The sequence below is a fragment of the Mercenaria mercenaria genome, chromosome 7 (genome assembly GCF_021730395.1).
Source record: "Mercenaria mercenaria strain notata chromosome 7, MADL_Memer_1, whole genome shotgun sequence".
In the NCBI taxonomy this organism is placed as follows: Eukaryota; Metazoa; Mollusca; class Bivalvia; order Venerida; family Veneridae; genus Mercenaria; species Mercenaria mercenaria.
In genome coordinates this window covers 54,255,970-54,279,727 of record NC_069367.1, presented here as the reverse complement: position 1 = coordinate 54,279,727, position 23,758 = coordinate 54,255,970, and the positions used below count along the sequence as shown (strand labels likewise).

Here is a 23,758-nt window from a genome sequence, read left to right as displayed (position 1 = left end):
TTTAGTGACTAAATGAACTTCATACCATCCCAAATAAAACATTCAGTACAGACACATTATAGAGGCTTGCATCAGATTTACGTCATTTGTTTCCATATCGATTGAAACTTCTAAATAAAAGTTTTATTCTGCATGTATGTAAAAGATGTTTTAAAGAGTGGTATCGAATGCCATAGTAAAATTTTGCTATTAAATAAAAAATTTGAAATATTAGCATGGTATCCGAGAACTGAACAAAATAATAATTTTAATTCGGAAGTTAAGACTAGTCTCTTTAGAAATAATTGTTTTATTTTGGAAAGCCACCGGCATCGTTAAAGCCGTGGACCTGTGATGACACTTGGCAGTTTCCGTGTAATTTTGTATTCTCGTTTGACAGCAAATATGGCTCAACTCGTGTTTTTAACTGTCAGTAAAAACCGGAAAATACCGAAATTTCGTACGGAAAATACGTAACTTGCCGATTATAATTACAACTCGAGTAAATTCGCACGTGCTGAACCAGCTGCGTACGGGCAGTGCGAATCGAAAATGGCCGATTTCGCGCTATGTGTTATCTCAGTTTGAAAAGGATAAAGACGAAATGATGAATTTAAGGACAGGAAAGAGGCCATAGCGGCGACTCAAAACTAGAACGATTATCTGAAGTAAAGAAGGGCAAAATGTTCTTTGATACTCTTTCTTGAACGCATTAGATAACAAATATAGATGCTTGGAAAGAAAAGGAAAGGGAAATCTATCGATTACAGTTGAGAAAATTATCCCGTATAGGGCAATAAACCCTTTTTCAAACCTGCCAATCGACCCAGTAATTTTGTACCAGTCTAGTCGAGAAGCCTAGCTTTGTTGAGAAATGTCTATCTAGTAATATGAAATATATTTCATTAAGTCATTTTAGAGATTTGTCTGTGTCTGTATGTACCTCTTTCTTTACAAATTACATAAATTTACAGACTGTTTTCTGAATACAACTGTCAGAGGAAGGAAGAAAATAGCTATTTTTCATACAGTCTTTAGACATTCTGCATTGAAAATCTGTAATGTTATCGTGGCTACTATAGAAAATTGATGCAAAATAGAATCGACATTAACGAATATGTTTGTTCCGGCCATGTATCCGTGAATTGTAAATTCATGAATACGCCTAATTTCAGGAGTTTTTATTGTTCTTTCATTCACAATGGTTTCTTCGATTTTTCAGAAATCAGGAGAAAAGTAATAATTAAAGCATTATAGTATTTAATTAATGTGAATTTACGAAAGAGAGGAAAGATCTGGTTTGTAAACTATCGAAATCGTCCCCTGATATCATATGAGTTATAATATAAGCGTAGAAACAGCGAACTGCTCTTGCGTTACTTACGCACTAGAGATCGTTTCACTTAATCAGTTCCCATTTTAGAAAATATGAGACTTACCCACAGAGAGATGTTAATTGAATATGTTCTGGCTTTGACATAAAAGTTATAGTTCAATTCAGTGGTCTTTGAAGACTTTATGAAGAAGACATATAGTTGTCAAAAAAGTATGAGGTCAAGTTTGGACAAGACAGTCGGGTAATTATATCCTCTCCCGTTTCCTTTATAATTTGAGTCTTAAATTACGGTTGCTTGGAAGGTTGTACAGTACACAGCTAAATGAAATCGGGCACTTAAACGTATTCTTTAAAGAATGCATACCTCGTATCTATTTGGTCTTTTTGACCAAACGTTTTTAGCTCGACTATTCATAGAATAATAGAGCTATTGGACTTGCCCGCGTCGGCGTTGACGTCCCGATTTGGTTAAGGTTTTGTACGTAAGCTGGTATCTCAGTAACCACTTGTGGGAATGGATTGAAACTTCACACACTTATTCAGTGTGTTAAACTGACTTACATGGCACAGGTTCCATAATTCTATTTTGCTTCTTTACAAAATTATGCCCCTTTTTTCGACTTAGAAATTTTGGTTTTTTATGTAAGCTGGTATCTCAGTAATCACTTGTGGGAATGGATTAAAACTTCACACACTTGTTCACTGTGATAAACTGACTTACATTGCACAGGTTCCATAACTCTATTTTGCTTTTTTTACAAAATTTTGCCCCTTTTTCGACTTAGAAATTTTTGGTTAAGGTTTTGTATGTAAGCTGGTATCGCAGTACTCACTAATGGGAATGGATTGAAACTTCACACACTTGTTCACTGTCATGATCTGACATGCACTAAGCAAGTCCCATAACTCTACTTTTTTTTCAAACTTATGCCCCTTTTTCGACTTAACAGTTTTTGGTTAAGTTTTTGAATGTAAGCTGGTATCTCAGTACTCACTAACGGGAATGGATTGAAACTTCACACACTTGTTCACTGTCATGATATAACATGCACTGTGCAGGCCCCATTACTGCACTTTGCATTTTTACAAAATTATGCCCCTTTTTCGACTTAGAAGTTTTTGGTTAAGTTTTTGAGTGTAAGCTGGTATCTCAGTACCCTCACTAATGGTAATGAATTGAAACTTCACACACTTGTTCACTGTCATGATATAACATGCACTGTGAAGGTCCCATAACTGTACTTTGCATTTTTACAAAATTATGCCCCTTTTTCGACTTAGCAGTTTTTGGTTAAGTTCTTGTATGTGTATCCACTAATGGGAAAGAATTGAAACTTCACACACGTGTTCACTGTCGTGATATAACATGCAGTGCAGAGGTTCAATAACTACTTTGAACTTTACAAAATTTTGCCCATTTTTCAGCTTTTGTTATTCATTCAATTGACAAGGCTGTTGAATAGTCGAGCGTTGCTGTCCTCCGACAGCTCTTGTTTTAATAGGTTTATGAAAATTTGCTATGCTTTCAAATCAGAATTGGGAATGTTCGGACCAAAGACGGATAAACGTGACAGATATCGAACCGGTGTGTTGCCGACAAGATGTCGGTCAGGCAAAAAACCTATTGGTACAGTGATATCAGTCAGATGTCAATTTTGTAAATAAATCTATCCGATGAACTAGATAAGCTGGTTGAACGATGCTGCTGGCTAGGCTGGGGACCATTTCTAACAAATTTAAATAGCTGCTTTTTACTTCATGCTCATATTTTTGCGTAGTTTACTACTATGAACAAACAGTCATATTTGACAGTGATCCCCTTGTGGTTTCTTGAAGAATTTGTTTCTTTTCACCATATTCCCCGTAAATTAAGATATGGCATGGCATATTACCCATCGGACATCTTAGCTAATCTTTGTACGCATATTCAGTCGAGATAGCCGGCTGATGTTTTCTGTAGTCTAATTGACAGTTCATAACTTACCATATACGTATCTTGACAACGTATCAAGTTTACTTTGGGAGGAGTCTCAACTCAAAGTAAAGCTGCGGGCTCAGTTCCGATACTGTGATATAGGTAAATCGATACAAGATGCTGTATTCGGCTCAAGTGGATTTTGTCAGATCGGATCTCACGAGGCGCGCAAGCGCCTTGTGTGATCCGTGCTTGCGAAATCCACGATTCCAGATCTAGCTAATGTTGTAATGACCTTTTTATTATATACCTCCACCTTTTTAGCTCACCTGTCACAAAGTGACAAGGTGAGCTTTTGTGATCGGGCAGCGTCCGTCGTCCGTCCGTGCATGCGTAAACTTTTGCTTGTGACCACTCTAGAGGTCACATTTTTCATGGGATCTTTATGAAAGTTGGTCAGAATGTTCACCTTGATGATATCTAGGTCAGTTTCGAAACTGGGTCACATGCGGTCAAAAACTAGGTCAGCAGGTCTAAAAATAGAAAAACCTTGTGACCTCTCTAGAGGCCATGTATTTAAAAAAAAAAATCTTCATGAAAATTGGTCAGAACGTTCACCTTGATGATATCTAGGTCAAGTTTGAAACTGGGTCACGTGCCCTCAAAAACTAGGTCAGTAGGTCAAATAATAGAAAAACCTTGTGACCTCTCTAAAGGCCATATTTTTCATGGCATCTGTATGAATATTGGTGAATGTTCATCTTGATGATATCTAGGTCAAGTTCGAAACTGGGTCATGTGCGGTCAAAAACTAGGTCAGTAGGTCTAAAAATAGAAAAACCTTGTGACCTCTCTAGAGGCCATACTAGTGAATGGAGCTTCATAAAAAATGGTCAGAATGTTCATCTTGATGATATCTAGGTCAGGTTCGAAAGTGGGTCACGTGTCCTCAAAAAGTAGGTCAGTAGGTCAAATAATGGAAAAACCTTGTGACCTCTCTAGAGGCCATATTTTTTATGGGATCTGTATGAAAGTTGGTCTGAATGTTTATCTTGATGATATATAGGTCAAGTTTGAAACTGGGTCAACTGCGATCAAAAACTAGGTCAGTAGGTCTTAAAATAGAAAAGCCTTGTGACCTCTCTAGAGGCCATACCCTTGAATTGATCTTCATGAAAATTGGTCAGAATGTTCATCTTGATGATATCTAGACCAGATTTGAAACTGGGTCACGTGCCGTCAAAAACTAGGTCAGTAGGTCAAATAATAAAAAAAACCTTGTGACCTCTCTAGAGGCCATACTTTTCACGAGATCTGTATGAAAGTTGGTCTGAATGTTCATCTTGATGATATCTAGGTCAAGTTTGAAACTGGGTCAACTGCGGTCAAAAATTAGGTCAGTAGGTCTAAAATTTGAAAAATCTTTTGACCTCTTTGACCTCTCTAGGGGCCATATTTTTCAATGGATCTTCATGAAAATTGGTCAGAATTTTTATCTTGATGATATCTAGGTCAAGTTCAAAACTGGGTCACATGAGCTCAAAAACTAGGTCACTTTGTCAAATAATAGAAAAAACGACGTCATACCCAAAACTGGGTCATGTGGGAACAGGTGAGCGATTCAGGACCATCATGGTCCTCTTGTTTGTTTTGTTATCATTAAAATAGAAATGAGTGAAGTTTTTGTGTGCGCTATTTATAGAACTGTGCATAGTCCGGCAACAGACAATACAAAGGGAACAATACGGACTTTTTTTTGCCTGTTCAGATTTACTTATGAAGTACAAACCTTATTTTTGATAGAATTTATATAAGTATATAATAAACCTGGACATTTGCTTGCTCATCAACAAGTGTTCTAGTTTAACGAAGACCAGTGTATAGTTCAGGACTCCCAGCATAGGAATGTGAATCAGATGGTCCCGAGTTCGATTCCTAACTGAGACCAATATTCCCCGAGGACAAAATAAAAAATACGGTCAATTTTCGCTTTGATTTGCCACATTGTTTGTTGGTGTTCAGCGATGGAATGTGAGCGTGTTATTTTGATCATGTAATTTTTTTCTTTTAAAGTTCACAAACATGCGTAGTTGGCATTATGTAAAATATCACTGTTGAACGCACTAAAACAATTTAAATGTCGCCAGGAAATACTAGTTTAAGGCATATTTCAGTTTTAAACACCGTGCAACGTAGGTATGTCGGACTGATAGTTGGTATTATCATAATGGCCGATTCAAATAGTCCTCATTTTATTTGGTCTGAAAAACTATTTTTCTGAAATTCTTTGCAATCAAGTGACAGATCTATGCTTTACATGTAGGTAACATTTTCGTAATGAAATAATAGCATGACAGAATTCGGGGTCTCATTTTTAGCTGATTTTGCAGTTTGTGTGTTTGACCGGCTGAAAATATATTTCTTGCTTCAAATATGACCTTCGCTTTTCTTTTGTTTTTTATTCAGCACTGACAACATTCTTCAGGAAAATGTAAGTTCTAGACATTTAAAATAGGTCCTGATGTGTGCTACAGCCTTTGGAAATATGTCAGTTGTATATAGAAAGAGCATCTATTTAGTGTGTTGTAACCTATAAAGGAACATAGGTAAAAATTGAAATCTGGCCAGATGAGGGTGGAAATGTGCTACTTTGATTAGAATTTGATAGAAAGTGACTACTTTATTGCAATTTTGCTGTAAATATGGATAAAACACAAAAATGTCAGATGTTCACTGTTTTGGGTGTATTTCTTTAAATAAACATTTGTAGCTAATTTCTAGCAGTCATAGGTAAAATTGAACATATTATTACAGTTTAAATGTGTAATTTGTTTGCAGATAGAGTAGAAAATGGGAAAACAGGGCAAAACTAGCCTACATTCAAGAGTTAGGATAATTGATAGAAAATTATGTCGCGACAGCTACTTTCGACAAAATTGTCTTACGTTATTGAAAATGCCATAAACTGGCACAATGTTAGAGAAAAATTGTTTTTCTTATAAAGAATACCTTGAGCACAATCCGTTACACTGACTATTTTAATTTATTTTGTGCAGCGCTAGATTTGCACCCGCGCAATAGCAATGTTTACGACTCTTGAACCAAAGTACACCATACGCACGTACCTTGTAGGATCTGGTACAAATTACATTTGCTGTCGAGCAAATTTTGCACAGATTTACTTTTTTCATCATGTGAACTAACAATAAGATACCTTGCGTAAACTGGTTTGAAATTTATTATTTCCGGCTGATTATTCAACGTATTATATTAACAAAAACTACTTTACAGCTGAAGAAGTGAATATTAAAATTAACGGCCAAGCTATGATATTTCTAAAGTTTTCTTTATTGAAAAAATGTAATAATTTTGAAGTGTTGCTTTACATATAAGTACCATTATAACGGCAAAATAATGAGAAACATTTCATACATCCGTCACTAAATAAAGTAATAAATTCCATAAGCCAAAGATTTAAGTAAATATATTTGAACCCAAGACCTTTTATTGAATGCTATCCAAATCTCTATACATATATTTACGCCTACGCAAATACCGCGCTGTCGGAAAGTTTTGCATACGGTGTAACTGGACTTTGGTGCCGTCGCTGCGACACACGTTGGTTTGAAATTTAGGTTCAGTTATGTCACAAGATATTTAGTTCTTGGATTATTTGCGAAGTTCACCATTTTTCTATTCCAGTTTTTAAGTTTTAACTCGACTGTTGGATTAAGTAGGAAGGTTATTGTACATGCACAGATGTACACGCCGCCATCTCTTTTCATGTCTTCAGTTTCACTTTATCGTGTGAACGTTTGCCCCTAAAATAGTATCATAAAGCTCCACACGAGATTAGTCCTTATACGGTTCATGCATATTCTGGATAAGGCACATGTACCCCAAAGGTCAAGGTCGTTGGGTTCAGATATGGTAACAGTGTTTGTTAAAATTCAGTCGCACTGTTCTGTGTCACTATATGTTTTTAACTCAACATAATTACACCCAACTACCAACATCCGCTACCTCTGAAAGTAAAATTTGTTAAACATGTTTTTATCATGCTCATTCTATCATTTCCAGTGTCTCTAGGGGCATCCGTGACCGATCGGTTATCGTTGCTAACTTCGATGTGAGGAAATCATTCAGCTGGCATATGGACGGTCACCCTAGGTTCCTGTCCGTGCCTGAAACAATTTTCCGAGAGTCTTTTGGGATCTTCCTCCACTATCAAAAGCTGGAATAAACTGTGTTCATGTGACACTAAACCCAACAATAAACTTTTTTATTTCTCCATATTGTTTCTGTTTCCCGAAAAAAAGTCTGTATGTGAGTTCCCCTTTCCATCTACTGTTTTTTTTGCACGGTCGTTGTCACTTGTCTACTGGCAATTGTTTTCAACTTGTGGTATATTTAATAATGAAAACATTTTCATACAAAGGGCATCCTTATTTACATGTTATTATTATTCACAGGTCAAAAGATACTTAAAAATTTGAACTGGAATTGAAACAGATGTTTTTTTAGAGACAGAAATTCTCTGCTAATGAAACTCGAGTTTGAATTATTATTTAGTCAAATTCATGTCTCATATGAGAAGGAATGAAATTAACATACATTTTGTTAGAATTTAGACCAACAACCGGAGCATGTAATTTCTGACCGCTGAGATATTATTGCAGTGGCTTATTGACAATTTTATGCTTAAAGGCGCAAAGTCTATCGCAGTACTAGGGGAGATGAACACTCGTTGCTATAGATCTGTACGATTGACAGCTCCAGCGCAGCTGTGTGAAAAAATGCTGCGCTGTTTGCCAATATATTTTTCATATCTTGGATTCTTATTGTTTCACGTTGGAGTATATTGGAGATGTGTTTAGTCTGATACTGGAATAATTTACCAAGCCGATAACTAAAAATAATGTGCAAATTGGTTATGAACGTCAATTATTAATTTACTGATATATTATAATACTAAAGCTATATATACACACAGGAAAAATTAACTGCTGTTAAAGATGTGTTTGGATGCCTACAATGGAAAACTTTTGAAGTTTCGCTGAAAGTATACGTTGTATGTAGCTTTATTACATTTCTATCATATTAATATATTTTTCCTTAAGAAATACCGTTTGGCTATTTACGTTTTTTTTTTTTAGAATAAATGCCACTATTCACGTGTTTTAATAGAAAATATGAATTCAACTATAGACTAAATACGATAAGCTATAATGAAATACGTTGAAAATCATTAACATGAGCATGCTTTTCGTTGAAAAGTTGCTTTGCTTTAAATTCATATCGGTAATAACTATTTATTATTTCACCGGCAACTTGTCTGAAATTAGGGCATTTGCCATTAAACCATGTTTCGAAGATACTTTTTATACAATGCATTTCACGGAAGATCACATATTTCAGTCAAACTCGGCGTAAATATGGCACCTGCAACTCCTAAGAGCCATCCAAAATGTGACCAGTATTAATGCGCAGAGAAACCGGTTCAGGATTTTTGTCCATATTGATACAATTAAATAGAGTTTTAGAAAATACGGAAATCTGTTGTTTTTAACTAGTGTTTCTTTTGCAATGACTTAAATTAACCGTTTCATCCTTAAAATATATGGGGAAGATAATAACAAACTTCTCTCCATGGAACAAGAGCGATTTCAACGATAACCACAATCTTCAGACCGGTTTTGACCTACCCACCGTGTCTCTTTTAAACTTTTCGCATCTTTCCCCCTGAGAGCTGGCCACGCTCGAAATGCTAATTATAACTAGCTTTAGCTATTTCAAAAAAACATATTCTCTAAAATATACACTTTTTGTCTTGTATAGTGCAATTAAATTGAGTTGACTGCTTTAGAAAATATAGCATTGACTTCCATTTCGTAAATAAATTTTCGCTGTTTATTTTTGCATTGATACTAGAATTTTATATAAAGTGGAACGATTTGGCTTAAGATAAGGTGGTATTTTTCTTGTTTTCCTTTTTCCTCGTATCCCGTCTTTGCCCCAGTCTGTTTTGGTGACCGAATAAATTTTCCTAGAATAATTATATATACAACCATTCGAATAACCCAGACGCGATTCCATTTCGTTTCCGGACTAACTGCTATGGTTTTTAAACTTTACACCAGAACTTTTTATCACCAGTTGAAGATCATTGATCATTTTTTTGGGCCAGTAGCTCTAAAGGTAAAGGCCCCAGGAACCTAAATTTTGCTATCGTTGCTTTGCTATGACTTTCAAAGGTTTCATACTAGGGGAAAATCCCTATTGTTCTTGTTGTCAGTGGCTCAAATGTCAAGGAGAGGCCTGTTTGGCCGAGTGTTTTAAAGTCGCTGACTTCGAATCCCCGCTGTGAGTTCGAATCCCCGCTTGGTATAAAGAATTCTTGCATGTGAGGAAGCCATCTAGCTGGCCTACGGAAGGTCGACGGTTCTACCCAGGTTACCCTCCCCTCAAATATTGGAAATCTGTTTGCAACTCTAGATTTCCAGACATTAATTTGTGGACTAATACAATTTTTCTTTTAGGGTAAAAGTTAATGGTCGCAAGGGTTAACATTACTTCCATTTAACACTTTTTTGTCTCGCTCACTTTTAGTGGAAGCGAGAATAACTTGGATCCGGCGGCTGCGGCGACGGGGACGGCATCAACAATTGAGAATAACCAAAAACCGTTACATATATTTCTTTTAAACCTTGTAGGATGATTTAGAAACGAATTTTACAACCCCGTTATGAGTCCTGGTCCCATAGTGACCTTCACCTTGAAGAAATCCTTAGCAGGTTTAGAATTTTTTATGCCTTTGAAAATTCACAAAAATGACAATTTCCCAAAAGCCTTACCATATATTGCTTTGAAACCTTGTAAGACGGTTAAAAAATCATTTTACACCCCATGGTGAGTTCTGGTCCTCTAATGATATGACCTTGAAGAGAGAAGCATTTTTATACGCCCGTCTCTGAAAGAGCGGGGCGTATTATGTAAACACCCGTGGCGGTCGGCTTCCAAAAGCATGTCCGCTCTCTAAGTCAAATAGTTTTCATCCGATCTTCACCGAACTTGGCGACAATGTTTGTTGGCATAATATCTCGGCCAAGTTCGATAACCAGCAAAGTCGCCCCAGGCACTCTTTGGTTATGGCCCTTGAATTACTCAAAATCTGCAAATTTAGCCTTGTCCGCCCTCTAAACTCTAAATCTCACAGTTTTCATACGATCTTCATTAAACTTGGTGACAATGTTTGTGGGCATAATATCTCGGCAACGTTCGATAACCAGCCAAATCGCTCAGGCACTCTTGGATTACGGCCCATGAATTACTTGAAAAGCTGCGAATTTAGCCTTGTTCGCTCTCTATTTATTTATTTATTTGGGTTTTTCGGCGCACCAACACAGTATAGGTTATATGGCGCCAAACAGGACTACAAATTTTGGTTTCACATCTCATTTTCATCGAAATAAAAACATGAGGTATGGAATCAAAATTTGCATACCTGCTGGAATCACACAGTTACAGCAAAACCAAGTTTGTCCGCTCTCTTAAGTCGAACAGTTTTCATCCGATCTTCCACAAACTTGCAGATAATGTTTGTGGGCAAAATATCTCGGCCAAGTTCGATAACCAACCAAATCGCCCCAGGCACTCGTGGATTATGGCCCTTCAATTACTCGAAGTCTAGGAATTTAGCCTTGTCCGCTCTCCAAGTCGAACAGTTTTCACTCGATCTTCACCAAACTTGCTGACAATGTTTATGGGCATAATATCTCTGCCAGTTTTGATAACCAGCCAAATCGCGCCAGACACTCTTGGATTATGGCCCTTGAATTAGGCCAAGTTCGATGACGGGCGTATTTTGTGAAAGTCTGCCACTCTTGTTTAAAGATTTTTTGACGCCTTTGAAAATTCACAAAAAAATGAAAATTTCTTAAATTCTGTTACATACATTGCTTTCAAACCTTGTAGGATGGTTCAGTCACTCATTTTACACCACATGGTGTGTACTGGCCCCCTGCTGACATTGACCTTGAAGAAATTAGCATTTTTTAGATTTTTTGACGCCTTTGAAAATTCACAAATATTACGATGTTTCAAAAACCGTTACATATATTGCTTTGAAACCTTGTAGGGTGGTTCAAAAACTCACTTTACACCCCATAGGGTGAGTCCTGTCCCCTTGTGACATTGACCTTGAAGAAATGAGCAATTTTCAGTTTTTTTGACGCCTTTGAAAATTAGTTTTGTAATTAGTTGTCCTATGTTTTCAGCATATACTGCCATTTTTAGCAATAAAGGTGCCTATTTCTACGGCAACAACTTGTACGCAACTCAACATTCAGCATACCTGTGTCAGTGTGCACTATAACACAATTAGGCTCTTTCTTAAATTTAAAGCCATAATATCTGTTCATCAGTCTGTGAGTCTCTCTGTTTTTGTGTGTGTATGTATGTCTGTAATGCTTCTTACCTAATTGTGTGCTGCACTTATCTCTAAAACTATATATTCTAGAGTCCTGATATTTAACAATTTCATTTTATCAGAATGTGAAGTTGTGCACCTCCACTTACCAAAATTCTAATTTTTGCAATAGTTTTAAAAGATATAACGCGAGTATAAAACCACCTAGCATAAGTCCAAATGCAGGGGATGGCCTTGCTTTAATTTCGTTGCAGTTGTTATCTTCTGTCTTCTTTAATTTATATAATATCTGTTATTATTAGAAAATAGTTGACAATTTTAGGTAACCAGACATGCAATGTCAAATCAATACATTTCTCATTATACTTGTGTATAAGCAAGGAAAAATATGAATATTAAAAACATCACCTACAGTTCTCATTGCATTTCGTCCCTTATCATGGAACAAATTTTTGTTACAATATTTTCTTCTATTTTTCTCTCCAAAACCTTGCCAGTTATATGTTTACGTATTAGTAAGTATCAGTTGGGAAATGTAAATAACAATTACCCCACTTTAATTTTGGATCTATGATTATTATGGCCCATGTAGGCTACTCGTTTTGATTTCTTCGCATGTTTGATATATAAATTTGCCATAGTCAATCGTAAGACGGCATCGTAAGGCGTGGAATCTTATTATGTTTTGATTTTTTCATTTTTTGTGCGTTAAGATGACAAATCTTCATTATTGCCAGTGATGTGTGTGCGTGAGTGTTTGTTTCAGTTATCAATGATATGAATATTGTCGAGTCTATAAGACTGAAAGTTCCAGAATGTTTTTAGTTTGATGTCAAAAACGAATACAGCAGCTATCCAAATGGAGAATACGCATAGTTACATGGTCAGAAAGATATCAATTTCAATATTGCACGTGAACCTGAACAGTTACAGTCATAAAGGAAGATAATAGAAAACAATGGTTTAAGTAATAATTTCTACTCTGTTAATCAGTAGACAGACTGACAGATATTTGAGAAAACAGTTATATCAAAAGTAAGATTTAACAAGAAAGTAGTATATTATATTGATCATATTAATTTGATGTTCATAATAAAGAAGATGCATCAGCCTCGTTATAAGCAAAGGCATTTTGACCATTTTAACATTTTTTTTTGTAGCCTAAGCAACTTTTTTGTTTATGCCAACAAAAATGATAGAACTTTGGTATTCCTGTTTTGACAGATGCGATCAATTATTATTTTCTAATGGAATATATTTAATTGAGCCAGCTTTGCGAAGATTTTTATACGATAAAACGATGTATAAATATAAACGTGTAATTCACACAGTTCAGTTCCTGAAGAAAATTCGATTAAAAATCGATTCACCTGCCCCTTGCCAGTACTAACCCTTATGATCTGCATTGTTCGCCATTCAGGCAGTATCTTTTTGATAAGCACCCCTTTTAACAGTTAATGGCACTGTCCAAATTGAAAGATGGACAATCTCATTATAGAAATTGAGCAGGGTAAGGGCTGAGGTAGTGGACTCCTAATGATAATTGGCTAGTTGCTTATCCTCAGTTTGTGATTCAGCATTCACCGGTTTCTAAGGAAAGTCACATGCGCTTTTAGCTGTATTTACGTCCGAAGAATATTGAATTATACCACGGAAGTACGTGGCCTTTAATGGTCAATTACTTTAAAGTCCTGCTCCGCGGCTGTTCAAATTCTGTTGTGTGTATGCAACCCATGATTACAATAGGTAGCAGTTAACGGCCACGAGCCACGCTTTAGCATGCAAAACCACAGGTATTTTATATAGAATTTTATATAAAATGCACTCTATGTTGACAGGCGTCACTGTTCATAGTCAAGATTTTCGTGCTTTTTCAGTGACAATTTAAGGTTGAAAGGTAGGACTGGAGCAGGTCTTAAAGTTCATGTTCATTACTACTGCATATTATCATGCTGAGTTGGTTGGGAGGTTTCTGCACTATTAAAGCTTGATGGTTTCGAATAAATTAAAAAATCATAAGCAGATAAGTCTTAGTCGAAAGTACAAAGATGAAATTTTGAAATTGTGATTTTGAAAAGTCGAAACGAAAATTGAGACAACAAAACAAGAAATGCAAAATAAGAAATTATTTGAGCCGTGCCATGAGAAAACCAACATAGTGGCTTTGCGACCAGCATGCATCCAGACCAGCCTGCGCATCTGCGCAGTCTGGTCAGGATCCATTTTGTTCGCTTTCAGAGTCTATTGGAATTAGAGATACTGTTAGCGAACAGCATGGATCCTGACCAGACTGCGCGGATGCGCAGGCTGGTCTGGATCCATGCTGGTCGCAAAGCCACTATGTTGGTTTTCTCATGACACGGCTCATTTCTATTATCCTGTCTCTAAAGAAACAATATTTTGATTATCCATTTAATTTCTTGTAATTTAACTCGGTCAAATACGAAACTTATTTTGTTTGGCTTTCCGTAGCATGGTCTGTCTAGGTAAGTTCAACATGACCTTGTTTTGAAAAATATTTAGATATCTCATGTTATGTTAAATTATATGTTATTGATATTTACTTTTCCTTACAGAATGATCTTACAGTTCAGTAGAATCACCCCGTCGTTAGACATAAGGACTGTTTTCATCGCTGCAAGGTGAGTTGAAAAACATCTTCAGAATTTGCCGAAAAATAAGTATTTATCTACCCATCCACCTAATTTGATCACGTGGTTAACTGACCAGGTGAAACCATGTTAATATTTCATACCCCAATTATCTCCGTATGTTGCACTGGTGGGGGTCTTAAAACAACATTTTATGATAATGGTAGTCCGAAATGATTCTGCCGATGGTTTAAATGACCGTTGAAACTGTTCCAGTGACCGCATTCAGATATTTACGTCGTTGTTAATAAGAGGAAAGTAGTAATAAAAATACCAAAATAAATTAACTTTTAAGCAGGAATATAACCATTATCATTAGCAGATAAGATATATGGAGAAATGAATTTACTTCGTAGGTTCAAGGATTCACTGGCAAAATCCGCTGGGTGAAAGTGACGCATGTTTGTAATTGATAATCTGAAAATGTGTTCATTATGAGACAGGATTTATCTGTACCGCGTAATGTTGTTAGCGTAATGGATTTTTGACAAGTATTTATTTTCTTACGTAATACAGATGCTTTCTTACAGACTGTATGAAAATACTGTTGGTCTGTTTTGCATACGAATCCAGTATCAGACGACTGTTGTATTATTTTATTGCGCTTTGCACGAATGGGCCGGAATAAAAATTTACTCGAACGTTTTAAGCATATTTGTTAGTGAAATTAGGAATTGAAGTAATATGGAAACATAAAAAGTAGACATTACCATATCTTTTCGCAGCTGGTCAACTTCTTTATTGAACATTTCAGATGTATCAATGACCTACTGTTTTCCAAGGACCAGTTTTTAAGGGCTGTCCATCCGAGTGCTTCTGGGTATTTAATATTGACCAGGACCCTTCTTCAAATCAGTGACTCATGAACGGATCATCTGCATATTTTGGATATGAAATCGATATGAATACGTCGTCTGGCGGCGAGATCGCCCCACAACATAACTGGGAGGTACTGTTGCTGCTGCCCTTGGTGATATTTGGCGTGGCGGGAAACATTCTGGTTTCCATGGCGGTTACTATGGAAAAGCGTCTACAGAGCGTGACCAACTACTTCCTGTTATCACTTGCAATCACGGACCTTCTCGTCTGCATTATCGTATGGCCGTTCAGCATTCTCAATGAATTTTTAGGTAAGTGTACCGATTTATGTATTGTCAGACACACCAGGGGTTTCAGTAGAAGAACTGTCTTGCACCCACACACTTTCACAGATTAAATTTATCCCATCTAATGCTTGCTGTATATCAGAACTGGATCGGCAACCAGTCCCTGGAATTCTTTTTTGATCTAATGGTTTACCGATATGACTTGGTATATCTATGAAATATCTCTGATTTTTGCGTTTGAACAATGCTCTTCGGGGGAAGAAATGATACATTTAACCAAAACTTTCCAGCATACACTATCATATAAATTATGATATATATATAACTGTACACGTTTTAAAATTTGAAATTTGCTAAAACCTTGACGAAGCAATGCACTTAAACGTGGGACACTGGGGACTTAGAAACAGAAGCAGCTTTACTTTTCATCATTCAGATGGCATGCCGTAACAATATCTAACTCGAATAGAGTACGCACTAAGCACTTATCAAGATTTTTGATCATTTATCAACTTAAAGTTGTCAGATGAGAAAATTACACGTACATTATATCGCCGAACAGCAATAGCCTACAAATCCACTTTCATTTAAGTTGTTCGTTTTTAGCGCATCTGATTTTTTGAAAAAAAAGATGAGTTATTGTCATCACTTGATCGGCGTCGGTGTTGGCTGGTAAAGTTGTATGTTTAGGTCAACTTTTCTCCTAAACTGTCAAAGGTATTGCTTTAAAACTTGCAACACTTGTTCACCATCATAAGGTGACTCTGTACAACAAGAAACATAACTCCATCCTGCTTTTTGCAAGAATTATGGCCCCTTTTGGACTTAGAAAATCAGATTTCTTGGTTAAGTTTTATGTTTAGGTCAACTTTTCTCCTAAACTATCAAAGCTATTGCTTTGAAACGTACAACACTTGTTCACCATCAGAAGCTGACTCTGTACAACAAGAAACATAACTCCATCCTGCTTTTTGCAAGAATTATGGCCCCTTTTGGACTTAGAAAATCAGATTTCTTGGTTAAGTTAGCTTTTCTCCTAAACTATCAAAGCTATTGCTGTAAAACTTGAAACACTTGTTTACCATCCAAAGCGGACTCTGTACAGCAAGAAGCATAACTCCATCCTGCTTTTTGCAAGAATTATGGCCCCTTTTTGACTTAGAAAATCAGATTTCTTGGTTAAGTTTTATGTTTAGGTAAGCTTTTCTCCTAAACTATCAAAGCTATTGCTTTGAAACGTGCAACACTTGTTCACCATCAGAAGCTGACTCTGTACAACAAGAAACATAACTCCATCCTGCTTTTTGCAAGAATTATGGCCCCTTTTGGACTTAGAAAATCAGGTTTCTTGGTTAAGTCAGCTTTTCTCCTAAACTATCAAAGCTATTGCTGTAAAACTTGCAACACTTGTTTACCATCCAAAGCGGACTCTGTACAGCAAGAAACATAACTCCATCCTGCTTTTTGCAAGAATTATGGCCCCTTTTGGACTTAGAAAATATCAGATTTCTTGGTTATGTTTTATGTTTAGGTCAATTTTTCTCTTTAACGGTCAAATCTATTGCTTTAAAACTTAAAGCGGTTATTTGCCATTAAAGGCTAACTCTGCACAACAAGTACCATAACTCTACATTGCTTTTTGCAAAACTTATGGCCCTTTTTAGACTTAGAAAATCATGGTAGGACAGTATACAGAGACAAAAAAATCAGATGAGCGTCTGCACCCGCAAGGCGATGCTCTTGTTTGTCTTAGGAATTATCTCAGTTATATGGTATATTTATGCCCGGTATCAAAGTGTCAAACAAATGTAGCTGATAGAATCAATGTGCAGCTTTAACGGATGTGCAGCTTTAATACACAGGCAATGTCACCACATATGAAACTGATATGCTTCTCTTATGCTTCTCATAGAAGACCTTTCATATGCTAATCATAAAAAAGAGCCGAATATGTTAAGCATATGGTAGCAATTTAAGATTTTCATTTGGCAATTTTATCAATTTCATATGAAATGATTAGCATCATAATTTCTTACACAAGTTGAATGTCATTGGATATCATATGGATATGGTACTAATATGGCAATGATTAGCGTATTAATATTTTTTATACAAATTGAATGTCCTTGGATATCAAATGGATATAATACTGACATTGCAATTTTATCAGTTTCATATGAAATGATTAGCATAATAATTTTTATACAAATTGAATGTCATTGGATATCATATGGATATGGTACTAATATGGCAATTTTGTCAGTTTCATATGAAATGATTAGCATAATAATTTTTATACAAATTGAATGTCATTGGATATCATATGGATATAATACAGACTTTGCAATTTTATCAGTTTCATATGAAATGATTAGCATACTAATTTTTATACAATTTGAATGTCCTTGGATATCAAATTGATATGTACTTATATGGCAATTTCATCAGTTTCATATGAAATGATTGGCATAGTAATATAATGTTATTAATCAAGCAATTTCATATTGGCCTTGTTATTTGTCCAAGGGTTGTCGTATTGGCCCGAGGCCGTAGGCCGAGGGCCAATACGATTGCCCGAGGACAAATAACTAGGCCAATATGAAGTCGCTTGATTAATGATAATATTATTATTCAACTTTCAACTGTTGACGGTAACACCGTAAGAACTCTGTGAGTTACCTTATGACAGCTATGTACGTTGAGGTGAAAATCTTGACAAGTTTTTTAGCTCGACTATTCGAAGAATAAGTAGAGCTATCCTACTCACCACGGCGTCGGCGTCGGTGTCGGCGTCGGCGTCGGCGTCACACCTTGGTTAAGTTTTTCGTACCAGTCCACATTTTGACAAAGTCTTTTGAGATAAAGCTTTGAAACTTTCAACACTTGTTTACCATCATCATGGCCAGTTATAGACAAGAGCACATAACTCCATCAAGGATTTTGGCTGAATTATGGCCCCTTTTGACTTAGAAATCATGGTTAAGTTTTTCGTACCAGTTCATATTTTGACAAAGTCTTTTAAGATAAAGCTTTGAAACTTTCAACACTTGTTTACCATCACCATGGCCAGTTATAGGCAAGAGTACAGAACTCCATCAAGGATTTTGGCTGAATTATGGCCCCTTTTGACTTAGAAATCTTGGTTAAGTTTTTCGTACCAGTTCATATTTTTTGTAAAGTGTTTGACATATGGCTTTGAAACTTTTATCACTTGTTTAGTATAATAGTCTCTATCTGTAGGAAAGAGAAAATAACTCTGTCATCTATTTTGGCTGAATTATGGCCCTTTTTGGACTTTGAAATTGGTTCTGTTTTCATACAAGTCCATGTTTTGTCAAAACTATTTGACATATGGCTTTTAAACTTTGAACACTTGTTTATCATTATGATTTCCATCTGTAGGCAAGAGTACATAACTATTTTGACTGAATTATGGCCCTTTTTGGACTTTGAAATTGCCTCATATATTGCCATTTAGTGCAAGACTTATCGAAATCAAAGTAATACAGGAACATTGTTTGTCTAATCTATTTATTTCTTTTGTCTGAATATCCGTGGAAATATTTTGACCCCATTCTTCAATCAATTCTTCGAATAGTCGAGCGCGCTGTCATCAGACAGCTCCTGTTAGACGTATTTTAGAAATCAAGATCATTTTCGCCAGTAAAACAGAATGAGTTGTACGTAGGTACTTGAGAATAATTCTGAGAGATATTTTTAATGCTACATAATCAAGAGTAACTAGAACTTACCATATTTTTTGGAATTCCTATTTATTTTCTTTAGCGAGTATCTTATCATTTGAACTGTGATAAAAAAACTGCTTTAAAGGTCATTTCCTTTTAAGCTGCAAGCAACGAGACACAAAATTATACACATATGTGTTGATCAAGATAATACAACCAACCAAGCACATATTATATAGTCCCATGCCTCGTTTAATTCTTATCCGAAATTGTTTGCAGTTCACAACTGACACTCTTGTTCGCCAATTTATTCATCCACTTTCCAGCATTTGAATCGCTATTTATCATTGCACAAATAGTCCACACTATCAAAATGTCTGTTAAAGATAAGTCTCATCCTTTTAATTAATCTGAGTTTCAATATTTTCTTATTATTTTCCTTGACAGCTGCCAGAATTTCTGACAGGAAACACCTGCATTTTACGCAATACCAAAATAAGGGAAAGTATCGTTGTAATCTCTGAAGAGACATACATTCCGCTCAGTCATACTTGGTTATTAAATGAACATGTTGGATGATTTTTTGTCAAAATGTGAAAAAAATGTAATCTACAACTCTGATGTAAAACAAAATGGCGTCATTTAAAAATCTAACGGAAGTGGCTTCTCCGTATTGGCCCTCTCTTTTGAACCAATCAAAATGCTTGAATTCCGTATTGGCCCTGTTTTTCTCATATTGGCCCTGTTTTTCTCATATTGGCTCAGTTATGTTTTGTATTAGCTCTGTCTGTTTCATATGATGTTTGCAATTGATCTAATACAGTGTGTAATATTGTAAAGTTGAATAATAATTTTTTATACAAATTGAATGTCCTTGGATATCATATGGATAGAATACTGACTTTGCAATTTTATCAGTTTCATATGAAATGATTAGCATAATAATTTTTATACAATTTGAATGTCCTTGGATATCAAATGGATATATACTGATTTGGCAATTTTATTAGTTTCATATGAAATGATTAGCATCATAATGTTTTTTTTTACAAATTGAATGTCATTGGGATATGGATATGATACTTATATGGCAATTTCATCAGTTTCATATGAAATGATTGGCATAATAATTTTTTATACAAATTGAATGTCCTTGGATATCATATGGATATGATACTGATATGGCAATTTTTTCAGTTTCATATGAAATAATTAGCATAATTATGCTTTTTTTTATAAATTGAATGTCATTGGATATAATATGGATATGATACTTATATGGCAATTTCATCAGTTTCATATGAAATGATTGGCATAATAATTTTTTATACAAATTGAATGTCCTTGGATATCATATGGATATGATACCGACATGAAAGTTGTATGCTAGATACTCTCATATACGCTACTTATATGATTCTCGTTTTATGTGTTTTCAGTTAATAGCGCTTTTCATATGCGGCACATATGTTGCTCTTTTTATGCCCCCGAAGGGAGGCATATAGTTTTTGAACCGTCTGTCGGTCTGTCTGTCCGCAATTTTCGTGTCCGGTCCATATCTTTGTCATCGATGGATGGATTTTCAAATAACTTGGCATGAATGTGTACCACAGTAAGACGACGTGTCGCGCGCAAGACCCAGGTCCGTAGCTCAAAGGTCAAGGTCACACTTAGACGTTAAAGGATAGTGCATTTTAATGGGCGTGTCCGGTCCATATCTTTGTCATCGATGGATATATTTTCAAATCACTTGGCATGAATGTGTACCACAGTTAAACGACGTGTCGCGCGCAAGACCCAGGTCCGTAGCTCAAAGGTCAAGGTCACACTTAGACGTTAAAGGATAGTGCATTGATTGGCATGTCCGGTCCATATCTTTGTCATCCATGGATGGATTTTCAAATAAATTGGCATGAATGTGTACCACAGTAAGACGACGTGTCGCGCGCAAGACCCAGGTCCGTAGCTCAAAGGTCAAGGTCACACTTAGACGTTAAAGGTCATTTTTCATGATAGTGCATTGATGGGCGTGTCCGGTCCATATCTTTGTCATTCATGCATGGATTTTAAAATAACTACGCATGAATGTGTGGCACAGTAAGACGACGTGTCGCGCGCAAGACCCAGCTCCGTAGGTCAAAGGTCCTAAACTCTAACATCGGCCATAACTATTCATTCAAAGTGCCATCGGGGGCATGTGTCATCCTATGGAGACAGCTCTTGTTATATGCTAGTCATTTGTAATTCCCTTTCATATGCAGTCCACAATTTGGTCAAAGGTCATATCTTGAAAAGTCGTGTCCCTCTTTAGTTCAAGGTAACTCGATCCTTGTACAAAATCTTCTTTATAAAAAACAAAAACAATTGAATATTGATAGATCTACCTTTGATTTTTTTCCACAAAGAAGTCATTGCTATTTGTTTACATTTAATCATGAGAATATATGATAATTACATTCAGTTACAAACATTTAAAATGACAGCATGTGATACATATGCTAAAATTTAGGGAAAGAAACACCCCTTAGTGACACACACACAAGAAGTTCAAAATATACAAATATCTACATTTCATTTAATAATTGGTTGAGGTTTCAGTCAAGAAAAAAAATGACCATCAGGGAGCCGTGGGCTTATGCAAAATGGTTGTACCCCTTCTTTATTTCATATAAGTTACAACGGTTTTGCGCTAAGCCCGCGAGACGAAGCCAGGTCAGTAGTTTACAACGAGAGTCAATAGTCATTTTCTGAGAATACATTGGCAGTCTGAAAGGTTGGTTAGTTGAATATAGTTCAACCTGTCTACTGCAGACACCACTGAAATTAAATGACCTAAAATTTTTGAACAGGAGATGTTGCTCTATAGGAGAAAGCATGTGCTTTTATATATAGAGAGGTGTTTGCTGTTTTGACATGTCGTTTACAGAAACTATATTGATACTGTAAAAATAGTTACCAAGGAAGATTTACATATTTATAAGATTTCATCAACATTTTCGTACAATAATAACTTCCAACAGCAATATGACATCCAAGTATCATAAAAACAAAAATAGTTACTATCAAAGTAATATTGCAGTACTACGGTAAATAATTGTGTATCAAATATGCATGAAAGAAACTAACGATATTACTCGTTAAATCGGTCATAACGGCCGCTGTTGACTTATCCATACTAGTCAGATGATTTTAGCGGCAAAAGTGCCCTAGAAAGCATCCAATGAGGGCTGACATATTAATGCCCGAAGACAATACTATTTGTTGAAGCTTACTTTGATAGTCGTTTCCAATAGTATAACAGTTATGTAAATTAGAGGGGTCAAATAATCATGCTATGAAATTCTGCTTTTGCGAATTTTCTGTGTAGCTTATATTTCAATAATGTACTCGCGTCTTTTCTGGATTTTTTCCCCATAAAATGTATTATGAAACTAATTTTTAGTCATTTGTATCATAGCTTGGTGTTTTTTCTTAACAAATTTGGTGCAGGTAATTCGTATACACTGAGTACAGGGTGCGGTAACTAAAAGTGTGCAGGTATTAAATACCCACACGCTAGTTACCGCACTGTTGGATAGGAAATTGTGCCAGCGTGTCTGGAAAAGTAGACAGCGAAGTGTATTTTATTGATTTTCTGCTCTAGCATTGGTTTATTTTACCTGGGCTTTACACATTTGAACTGCTGTATATGGCAATGTGGAACGCCTACAACTACCATATATGGACGGCTATGATACAAAACAGAAAGAACATTAAAACTCTCGGGTAAACGATTTATACTTGGGGGCTACGCCCCCTCGTACAAATCGTTTACCCTCGAGTTTCAATGCTCTTTCTATTACTTAGAATTTATGCAATTCTATAACAGAACATGACAAATAGAAGAAAAAAAAATGTCTGAAATTAGGGTCAAAGGTCATGCACTTTATCTATTCACGTTGAGACAATGTCAGTCTATAGATGCGATTAATTAATTTAATAATAATAATAATAACATCTTTATTTTTAGAAGGTAGCACATGAAAATATAGATCAGTACAAAGTACAAATGATACATCTTAAGTTTAAATGTGGCCTTCTGAAAAACAACAACAACCAAATAAACTGTCACATAACCTAATTAAATATCACATTCATCCTTATTAATATCACATTCATTCTAAGACAAATACCCCTAAAAATAGATATTGCCTTTAAGTATCCAATTTACACAATTTTCATTTAGGCAATCAATTATAATAATCATATTATAATGGCATAGTTATAATTCAGCCGATATAAACAAAGGGATTCTTTAGGTAGTCAACTGCAAGATATACTTTTTATATTTCTTTTTAGCTCATCTGATTTAAAAAAAAAATGATGAGTTATTGTCATCACATGATCGGTGTCGGCGTCGGAGTTGCCTGGTTAAGCTTTATGTTTAAGTCAACGTTTCTCCTAAACTATCAAATCTATTGCTTTGAAACTTGCAACACTTGTTCACCATCAGAAGCTGACCCTGAACATTAAGAAACGTAACTCCATCCTGTATTTTTCAAGAATTATTGCCCCTTTTGGACTTAGAAAATCAGATTTCTTGGTTAAGTTTTATGTTTAGGTCAGCCTTTCTCATAAACTATCAAAGCTATTGCTTTAAAACTTGCAACGCTTGTTC

General features: G+C 35.7%; 1 protein-coding gene across 1 annotated transcript in view; it reads left to right on the top strand.

Annotated features, from left to right (window-relative positions):
- LOC123554137 (5-hydroxytryptamine receptor 2A-like) overlaps positions 1 to 23,758 on the top strand; it is a 48,442-nt gene that overhangs the window by 4,562 nt on the left and 20,122 nt on the right. Inside the window, exons 2-3 of the mRNA XM_053548416.1 lie at positions 14,235 to 14,300; positions 15,064 to 15,439. Coding sequence (XP_053404391.1) covers positions 15,172 to 15,439 — 268 coding nt within the window. The 5' untranslated portion in view covers positions 14,235 to 14,300; positions 15,064 to 15,171. The remainder of the gene's footprint in view (positions 1 to 14,234; positions 14,301 to 15,063; positions 15,440 to 23,758) is intronic.